At 36.5% G+C, this 11,056-nt stretch overlaps 1 protein-coding gene across 5 annotated transcripts in view; it reads right to left on the bottom strand.

Moving 5' to 3' along the window:
• Positions 1 to 11,056, bottom strand: part of DCLK1 (doublecortin like kinase 1) — a 246,895-nt gene that overhangs the window by 9,823 nt on the left and 226,016 nt on the right. For 2 of the 5 annotated variants that reach the window (XM_032678135.1, XM_032678138.1), the window contains one exon: positions 7,652 to 7,725. The exons of the other annotated variants lie outside the window; for them this stretch is intronic. In XM_032678135.1, coding sequence (XP_032534026.1) covers positions 7,652 to 7,725 — 74 coding nt within the window. The remainder of the gene's footprint in view (positions 1 to 7,651; positions 7,726 to 11,056) is intronic. 5 annotated transcript variants of the gene reach the window in all.

The following is an 11,056-nucleotide window of genomic DNA, read 5'->3' as shown; positions in this document are numbered from 1 at the left end:
AGCAAGAGCTCTTTGACACATGGTTAGCTGCCTTCGGAAGCAGAGCTACCTTCTTAAATCATGACCTGTGACTGTTTTGGAAAAAGCAAAATGGGAAAAGGCAGGTGTCTATTAAGATGACATACAAAATGCAACCAAGTATCAAATCATGGCACTGGAGGCAAAGATAACTTTGAGAACTGAATAGGTTTCACTGATAAGGCTTGTGAAATTTGTCCCTATAATAAAAACCTATTTAAAAGATTGCAGCCAAAAGGTTATTCTACTTCAAAGGATTTATTGTGTTCTCTTGAGGTATGCATGATCGATTTCTCTAGAAAATTTACCAAGTTACAATGTGAGCCCCATAGGAGAGCAGAGATGTATTTATAGCCAACATATTTTTGAGAATAAAATGAAAACTAAATCCATCATAATGGTGCAGAATAGCATTATAGCAATCCACACTTTCAAATAATGCAACCAGCATTCAATAATGATGTAACAGAGACAGAAGGATGGGCAGGAGTACAGAACTACTACAGCAAATGGATTTAGTTAGGTTAAATTGATGAACTACTATTTTTATTGTCTAGAACCTTTACAGCACTACTTTAAAACAGTAAAATAATAAACTTTGTTAAGTTCATCTCCATATTTTAAATAATAATTGCTACAAAATCCAACACTTTTCATCCACCAAAAATTTCTTTGTTTACTACTTATCTTTTAGGTAAGAGCTCTAATTAGTATTTCCAATGCCTTCTACATTTCTTAGCCTTGAACCAATTCAGCTTTTGATTATTTTTAATATGAAACAGAAGAATACCTAAATCATTTACACACAGTGAATATACTGCATACAGTATGTAATTCTGTGTGAAAATTGAAAAGAATGGCATATATTACCACTCTATAAAATACAGATTTCCATTTAAAATATTTTTTTTAATGCTTATAGGAAATAAGCACTTACTTAAAGTTTAAGCCACATCACATCACCCTGTGGTAATAGATACTCTCCCCAGAGAAATGTAAACATTTCTGGTTGAATAAATAAAAATATTTGTATTAAATTCCAATTTTATTTTTAAAACCTGCTATATGAGAATGGCAAACGTATACGTAAAATCTGGAGGTATTTAAAATTAGGTAAGTTACACAGAAGAAAATGTATAAGAATTTTTTTGAAATTTAGCCTAGGATATTGCTTTTTATAAAGGACAAAAATGACTAAACATCAGGACATCTTTTTAAAGATGTCTTTAAAAATAAACCCCAAGATATTAGCTTTCTACTATTGTTGGGAAAGCTTTAGAGACTTTGCTTTAAATCTATTTGTTTAAATATACATAAAGGCACTCCCTTGCTTAATAATAAAAAGTGTTAAGCAAAATAACCCCGATGGTCTCACCTAATCTACCACCTTATGCTGCTGTAGTTTGTAGGATCAAATATTTCTGGCTTCCTAACCCTTCAGAAACTTCCTGAGATATTTTTGACTGTGTTTTTCTTTTCATTTTTATCTAAAGTTTTCCCTGGATTTGATCTAATTGGTCTTTGTAAAGACATGCTTGCAGACCCAGGGGCATTATTGTGGTTACTCTCCTGGGCTGAGAGACATTCAGAGCCTTTCTCACCCAAACAGCTTATCGAATAAAAATGCATAAAGTCACAGAGAGGCAAAGTCAGTATTTACCTAGTGAAAGCAAAACCACACAGGTCATACTCTAGTGTTTAACATGTCAGAACTACTAAATGGGGCACTTCTGGCCACAGACAGAGTGTTTGGGCCCTACAGAACTTGCAGGAACAGGCTTATTTTGCCCAATGTTAAAATGAAATTTGACACTTCTCGTGTCTATAACACCACTGGATGGTATTGCCTCTCTGCATTCTGCACAAATGAAATTTTTCATTTAATGATGTTACGGTTATTTTTTACTTTTAAAGAATTGCAAAATACAATAGATCAAGCCTTTGGAATGCAGAGAAGATGGTAAGAGAGATAAATTTGAGCATTTCCCAGATTTCATAGATTTCACAGAACATTCTGAGTTGGAAGGGACTCACAAGTCCAACTCTCTTAAGTGAATGGTCCATACGGGAATCGACCTCACTGACTGCAAGTGCTTTGTAAGTGCAATTTTCACCTACTGTACTCTCTTGTGCATGTGGGCATATTCCAAAAATCAGCTTTTTCAGTATCATTGATGTTTTTGTAACAAAGGCCTCTTATACACATTGCCTTGGTTTAACAGATGTATTCTTTCACTTCCTGTTCATCTGGTGGTTTGCTGGTGCATGAACCAGTCCACTATGGATTTCCAGGGCATTTCTACTTCAAGCTCTTTCAATAAATAATAAGAGGATCTGAAGTGCACTTATGCTTCACAGGTCTGCAAACCCCAGATTTTCATTGTCACATTTTGATGTTTTATTTTTCCTGGCTTGAGGTTACAGAGTGAGAACTTTGAGCACTGTATGATTGTAATGGCAACTAAAATGTAAGGATAGCATTCTTATTCCAGATATGAAGCTGTTCTGCAATCCATATGAGGAAAGGTAGAGCTTCTTAGCAGCAGACAAGTGGATTGCCTCTAATAGTTTGGTGCTGCTGGGTCTGAAGTATTTCATCAAGCACTAATGTATTTTGCATCAACATTTAGTAATCCTGACACCCACTACCAAATGGTTAATAAGTCATTTTTGGAAATACATTTCATTTGAAGTAACAGAGCATGATTTTAAAATAGTTGTTTCTGTCACCTATATACTAAGGTGCAACTAGTATTTTTCCAGGATTTTTCTTTAAGGAGTGTCTTCATCCTGATTTCTACCACTCGATGTTACAGAAATCTTGAGCTATGTAAATTCATTTTTTTATTTTGGAAAACACTGAACTGTGTGCTTATGAACAGATATTAAAAAACTACAGCTGCTTTGATATATGTGTTGGATTTGCAGCGGGAAGAGCCTTATTTTAGTTGTGGGCTGATATTTTCTGTCAGGTCAGTAATTACTGAATTAGAGTAACTGCATTTTATGAAAGTGAGCAGTGACTGTTATTCTTTTCACTTGTCTTAATTTACTGCTGGCCACCAAATATAGATATATATTAGTTTCATTAATAAAAGAACATTATTGTGCATTTTGCCTCTTAGTCCATCCATTATTCATACCAGGCAGGAGACTAAACTGGGGATGCAGCTGTTCATGTATTAATCTAAGAAACCCTTCCCTTCGCTTGCTTTTATTCTGCAGGAGCATATTTGCAATTTGTTAGCAATTTCGTGATGCTTTGTTTAGTGCTAGAATTACATGAACATATGTATTGAAACACTAGTATTTTTCTTCCAGTACATTCTTTTATATACATATATGTGTATGCACAAATTTAAATGTTCACACCTAGATAAGTTTATCCTATTTCCTTAAACTTCTGACTAGTGACCTCTATACATTGAGATATGTAATGTCAGGTTTCCTTGCTGTAAAAATGATCATTAAACATTGCTCATGGCACAAGCCAGGCAGCCCTTCAGTCTCACCTTTTTTTAATTTTTTTTCCATGGGTTTCTCAGGCTATATATATATATATAAAAATAATATATATATATATATATATATGTGTGTGATTGATTCATGAATCAAGACACTTTTTTGAGAGTACTTCAAACTTAGCAATGCACCTCAGTCCAGGAGTGAGACACTCATGTTATTTTTAGTTCCTCAGGCACAAGGTATGGCTAAGTCAAGTTACACGGTGATTTGGAGACGTGCAAATGACCACATCGAGGGGATAAATTAATCGAGTGGATTTGAACCTAGACCTCCAAATACAAAAGGCCAGTGCTTTAGCACACCATGTAACTTCTGACATGATATTTAGCTAAAATGAAAGTAAAAAAGAAAAAAAACCAAACCAATTTGATATATGATTAGTACTGTATTGGCGAGTGAACACAAAAACAAGTATTCTATGGACATAACTGCTGAATCCATATTGCTATATTTAAGTTTGTGTTTACTCTTTGACATCCCCCATTTTTAGAGACACAATTCCTCAGCTGGTTTCAATTACACTTGTAAGAGACTCAGTGCCAAGTTGTTTGCATGAGTGAATTTTGTTTATAGTTTGTAAATCAGTTGTGGTTTTTTTAGTCAAAGAGTAGGAGAAGAGATTTTAAATGATTTTAGATATTTGCTTGTATTTACCAATATTCAGTTTACAGAGGTTTTTATGGTAGTAAAAATGGCACTTTACAGATAGCAAGCCTAATTCCCAACTTCCTTGTCCCATCATCGAGATGTCTGGCTGTAACTTTTGACTTGAAAGTGTATTGTATCCACCTGGGACAGGTGTAAGTAACTCGACAGATGCAATGTAATGTGAATTAGGAACTAAAGATAGAGGATGGAACTCCGGGTTTGAAAATTCAGATACATTCAGATACATTTTTAACTGTGAAAGTGAGAACTGTATTTTAAAAATTCAGTATTTTATGAATTCAATATTGACCAGATTGATGATTTTGTTTAGTATCCAATGCAATTCATCTCCTTTCTATTATCGTTACATAGATAGATCATTAATGACTTTCCCATACGTTTCCTGGGTTTTATTTTGCCCATTTAGCTTTTCTACAATGTCTGGGGATATATAGAAAATAACATACCCTAACATTTTATTCTGATCTTATATATAATGCTACATATACTAATATTTTCTACTAATATTTTATGTTAGATACAATTATTCTGGTATTCCCTTGATACTCTGAATCAGCTCAAACTTCAGGGTTTTAACTGGGACCTCCAGGTCTTGTCCTCTACTGATGCTGCTTTGGCCTTTTCTGCGCCTCTAATTGCAGGGCTGATGTCCCAACATCATTAGGTGGGTTGCTTTTAAAACGTGTATTACTCTGGAGTCCAAATGATTTTACTGGTTTATTTCCTGTATTTTTTCCTGATCCTCATATTCAAGGAACCATGTAAAATTTTCCGGGCACTATAGCTCATACCTGCTACAATAACTACTACTGTACGTAAGGTTTGTTCTATTTCGGTACCTCAAAAAAATCATGTCACTTCTGTACATATTATCCTACTTAAATGGAACAAAAGTATGCAGAAAAATAGTATTTTGAAGGAATTTGAAAAGGAAAGTCTTCTAGGCAGAAGAAGAAGGTTTTCTGATTATTGAAGGAGGAAATAGTGCCATTTACAAAGTATTTTAGAAAACTGCCAGAAACTAGGGATGAAAACAAAGAGGAGTGCAGAAGAAACGTGTAGTTTAACACTAACAAAGAGAGCATTACATTTTCCTTGGGACCTGCTTTCATTTTTTTGCTCTACTTGTGAATTCAGGTTAATTTTCATAGGCCTGTGCTGAATTATCTGTTTTATAGATGGGAATTGATGAACCTTTTCATATGCTTTGCATCTGCCCTACTAAAAAGTAAACACTTTCTACACCAAAACGGTTTTATTTAGACTAAAGTGTTGGTCATCAAAGCACTTGCTTGGTCAGAGGTATCCTCTCCTAGCGGATTTCCTAATTAAACATCTACCCCTATAAGCCCTGCTCTCCCAGTTTGCCTTTCCACACTAGGTGCTGAGTTTAGAAAGCCTTAATTATAAACATTGTTGTTACTGCCCCCAGCTGGAAAACAGAGCAGTTTATGTATGAATAAGAGAGATTATCGCCCATCTGCTCCAGCCCATTATTCAGGGATGTGTCATTTTGTATGCTGATGGCCATTGCAATGCTTTAGTCAAATGGCCCTTTTCTTTTTTATAGCTTTATTTATTTACCAAGTTGCAGAATTAGACCCTTCCCCCCTACATCCTCAAAATGCATATGGTTTTTTTCAAAACCTGGGCTAAGCAGTTAAACTGAGTCAAGGTCAATCTGAGGGGATGCTCGCTTTTTCGCACAGCCTCCTTTTCTGGTGGTCTGCTTCCCCTGAAGGTGGAGTTTTAAAAGATCCAAACATTGTGTATAGCAAATAGGAAGATAAATAGAGCTCATGCGAGCTTCCCCCCATTTCACAGAGGAGGCATTGAATTTGCAACTCTTTGTCAAAGTTCTGCTTGATACAAAATGCCACCTTTCCTTCTCAAGTAGAAAAGAAAAATTCCTCTAATGCTATGAAGCACGCAGAGCTAAAACTGGGCACCCAGGCCCCATTCACCTCTTCTTCAAACCAAGGGGCACAGATGCTGGGCGGCCGTCAGGGCTGCAACCCCTGTGAAGCATGATGCCAAGTGAAAAGACAGATCAAGCAGGTTTTGCTGTGCCCTCACAGGTCATGGTAGGTTTATAGCCACTACCACAAGTGCAGTAGGCTGGAATTAGATGAATTACAGGTACTGCTGTACACTCCAGCACTTGGAGTGAAAGTCTTTCTCAATTTTTGCTAGCCAGCGTTCAACTGATGGATTGGAACTATTTTTTTACTTTTTGCCTGAGAACTAGGCTTAGTTTTGGGTTTGTTTTTTTTTCTTTCCCCAGAACATCCATATCTGAAACTACGTAGCCCTTAGTGTCCGCGCAGGGAATCATTAGGTTTTATGGAAACCGTGCTGTAGCCCAATCCATGCACTCAGTGACATGATCCAGAGTGGGAGTCATACTTTTGCAGTGACCATCTTTGCTGTTTTGCTAATGTGGTTAATTTGCTGAGTTTTTACAAATCTCTCACAGACAAGCTTTTAAAGGCAGTGTCAGAAAATGCAGGTTTCACAAGGAACTTATAAAAATTTCTCCAGGTTTCAAAATGTAGGTCTTGTGAGTAATAAGAAAGAAAAAAGACAGCAAGTAACCACTTGACGGAAATTCCAAGACTCTGGATTTATTGAGGAGGTGTGTGGGCCTCTTGTGGGCTATCAGACCTGGATCCCTCCTTGCCCCTGCTGCAGAATAAGCCCCTCCCTCCCAGAGACCCATTTTGTCATACAGGTTAAACCAGCTAACAACAACCCTGGCACAGTTACACAATGAAGAAAAATATATTCAAAAGACTCATGCAATATTTAAAACAAAATCAAATCAAAATAAATAGGTATCAGAAGGGTTTTAAAAAGAAAAGAGAAGGAAGGCATTGTTAGAAACACAAGCTTACCAGCACATACAATGCATTGTATTTCAGTGAACTTGGGAGAGTTTCTACAGCCCGTGTTATGTAAATGCATTGTTCAATCTAAGGTAAGGATTGTGTTTAATCGGTTTAAAATGACAGTATATAGCTCCATATCTTGCATGGAAAAAAGAGGAAAATATATGCTGAGAGCCTGTTGCTACTCCGTGTGTTTTAAAACAGGAGCGTAGGGGAAGCAGATGCCTTAACAAGCAATAGAGAGGGGGAGGGTGCGTACTTCAGCATATCTGGTAGATTTTCTATATACACTGTCCTTTTAACTATAGGGGAGATTGATATTGAGCATGTGCGATGAAGAGAAAGCTGGCAATGTGGGTGTGAGGAATGGGTGAAGAAAGGGAATGAAGGGGTGTGGCATCTCAATCAAGATTAAAACGAAACTGATAAAGCAGCATATGGACCCGATAACAAATCAAAAAGCATGTTTATCCACTGAAGGAACTGGTTAATGGAGACTGCCAGCACGTTGCCATGGAAACACTGACTGTTGGCGCTGCACCATCTCATACCTTATCCAATACATTCCTGGTTGTTGGTAGTAGTCCAAAGACCCTGATCTCTTGATGGTAAACCCGTGGTCCAGCTGAGCAGAGAGAAACGGGGCAACTCAGTGGATCAACATTAGGCTAGAGAATTCAGACTCCAGAGCAAGCTGTTCCTTATTTAGTGCATATTTACTGTTTTCACTTTCAGGAGGCTCTTATCTAACATCCTAAAGCTACCTACTATAGAAGAAAAAAAAAAAAAGGTAAAGAAATAAAAGAAAAAGATACTAACTCTAGATTTGGTCTTGCTAAATTAGAAGCCAATTTATTCAAACTAAAATGGAATTTGTGAAATGGATTACTTAATGCATAATGCATTCATTTAAAAGTCTGACAAATATCCCTTTACCTCCAAAGACAGTATTGCCCTTTTAAGTTGCACATACCAGTAATAGAATATTATCTTTTGCAATTAAACTGAGAAGTTTAATAATTAAAAAAAAATTAAATGCAGTGCAACCATCCCAAGGAGCAGGCTAGACACACTACACAAGGCTTAAATTAGACTGCTTCAAAATCATGGAATGTGTAAAGACGAAAAGAATCACATTTTGATACCCCATCAATCATGGTAATTCATTTCTAAAAATGCGTTAACCTTGGAAAGCAGGACTACTCAGAGCCATGAATAACATTGTTTATCATTTCAGCTTACACCTCATGCTCAAAAAGATAATAGTACAAAACTATTTGGTTTAAAATTGCACCAATTAAAGTCAAAATGGAAATGAACTTAACATTGTGTCCAGGAAAGTATGCCAGTGATATTACTTAAGGAATACAGATTTTTCAAGTTTAGTCTATCATTAGCAAAATCATGTGCATAGGAACAAAGAAAATGTGTTCTTTTCCCTAACCCTTCGGTGCTGCTCTAACAGACGGTGGAGACATCATTTAGCTGAATTAAATAAAATTTTATGGGAAAATATCTACAGAGACACTCTGTCTGCTTTAAAACTGTTAGTTGCAACGATTTTCAGATTTTGCCCTAGGAAGAGAAAAGGCCATTTTGTGTTTCAGTAAGAGCATGGTATATATTTCCAATACTGATGACAGTTTCTAATTCTAAATCAGAAAAGCAGCTCAACACACTTCAAGAGGAGTTAGGAATTAACGGCAAATTTGAATTTTTCTTGATGACTCCCCTTCAATAATTTAATAATTTATTCCATTTTGTTAAAACAATGCCACTTTCATCTTATTTAGAATTATTTAAAGGACGCTTCCTGTTTAAAACCATGGGGACCTTGTACCTAGAGTTAAATTTGTGTTTGCTTAATTACACTGGTCTGCTATTGCCATCTACTGGCTTCCTTGTATGCTGCACATAAAACACACAAAAGGGATGTTTTTCTAAAAAGCGGATTAAAAATATTGCCCTAAAATTGAATAGCTAAAAAATAATACAGAGAAAATGGCAAGAGTCACTTCCTAACACGAGTTGGAAAAATTTTGGCAGTCTGGAAATTCTGCCATGAGAAACCCGGCTGTGGACAATGATCCCAGGACAACACAGATAATAGATGGGAAGGGATAGTCAAGACACAGGTTCGTCTTTAAGGCAAGCAAAACTTACAAGCTGAATTTGGCTTCTCTTCCACACCACCCAAGAAATCCTATGGCTAAAAATACCACTTGGCATTTGTAATTTTTTTTAAAATTGGTAGAATGCAGGGCAATGACCCACCCACTGCCTTCCCGTTGCCAGGGCCCTGAACCCAGGACTCTGTAAGCAACAGAGAGCTGCACCAACTTTCTGAGCAGCTTTTCTCCTTAGCTGTTCTACTCATTTCGTCTGCATCTCCAGACAGAGATGCATTACCAAGACAGAGAGACCTCATCCAACCTTAACAGCAGAATAACATTAGTCTTTTCCTCTGTCTTAACACTGGTAAAAGTACAAGCACAAAAGTGATGACATACAGACAGAGCTTTAACACTTCAGACAAGGACACATATTAAACGATGCTTGGTTCATACAAGGAATTACAGCACACCTCTGTGTTGCAGAATAATTCTTTAAAAGCGATTTGGGCTCCTAGTCACTCTAGGCACTGTCACTAAACCCAGAGGGTACAACCATAGGGTATTGTTTCATGGCCACAGTAAAAAAAAAAAAATGGGGTTGCCATCCTTGGAGAATTGAAGGAAAAAAAAAATCTACCCTCAAATTTCAAAAAGGTCTAGTTAGTAGAAGTCCGGTTTTACATTTTTAACTGCAGTATGTTTTATAAACACTGTCACAGAACTACAAAATACTGCTCCTATTGAAAAGCTGTATGAGAAACATGATCCTGCAAATATTTTGGCACATGCTTAACAGTAATGTGGCCATTCTGACACAGACTGAGGGGCACTAGCCCAGCCTCTGTCTCCCACAGAGACTGGTAGTAAATGCCTGTGACAAGAATTTAAGAACAGAGCAAGTAAAGTGATATTTCTCCTACATATTCTCTCATCAGCAAACAGTGTTTTTTAGGGATTTGCTAATTCTCTTGCTGTTTTAAAAACTATTTCTCCAATTAAAATTTTGCTGGCAAAGCTATGTGTGTTCAAGGGAATTTTTTCCCAACTGACATAGTTATGCTGACAGAACTTCTAATGATGTATTATTGTATCAACAGAAAACTCTCTTTGCCTGTAGAGTTAATTTTGTTTCAGAAATCATACTGCTACATCAGCAAAGCAACTACTTTGCTAGGCATGCTCAACATGTTAATTATGGTAGTTTGTCCAAACTGACAAATCCTTCCAAATGTGGACAAACTTGAAGTCTGGACACATGCATGAGAAGTAGGATGTCTCTGCCTTGAAATGTCAGAGACAACTTTTACTGAGGATTACAGCATCAATAAGTCTGAACCAAAGGAGTCAATGGAATTTGAACATTTCTGAAGGAAGCAGCAGCCACAGTTGATGCATGTAAAACACATGTGGCTTCAAACTTCCTCCCAGTCAAGCTGACCACGAACACATCTTTAGGAACTTAATTTTCATATTATAGTTTTAATTGGTGCATATGATAAATACTCCTTGAGATCTTTGAGGTGTGTTATATCTTACCATCACAGAAAACAGGCATATAATACCATATCATACCAATGTGAGGACAAATTAAGAACTAAATACCACATATTAGCTATCTCTGTACATAAACAGAATTATAAGATTCAAAGTAATGCTAATATCTTTCATACTATTAAGTAAGCTACAGAAATATATGCACATACTAACACATTTTCACAAACACAGACACAGATGTGTTATATAATGTATAGAAGGCATCTCTATATATTATATACACAAGCACTCTCTCAAAAAGTTACAGTAAACATACAGGCAGGCACAAAACCCCATTATTTTTATAGA

Source organism: Chiroxiphia lanceolata, chromosome 2 (assembly GCF_009829145.1).
Source record: "Chiroxiphia lanceolata isolate bChiLan1 chromosome 2, bChiLan1.pri, whole genome shotgun sequence".
Lineage (NCBI taxonomy): Eukaryota > Metazoa > Chordata > Aves > Passeriformes > Pipridae > Chiroxiphia > Chiroxiphia lanceolata.
Note: the sequence above shows the minus strand (reverse complement) of the source record. Positions and strands in the feature narration are given on the sequence as shown.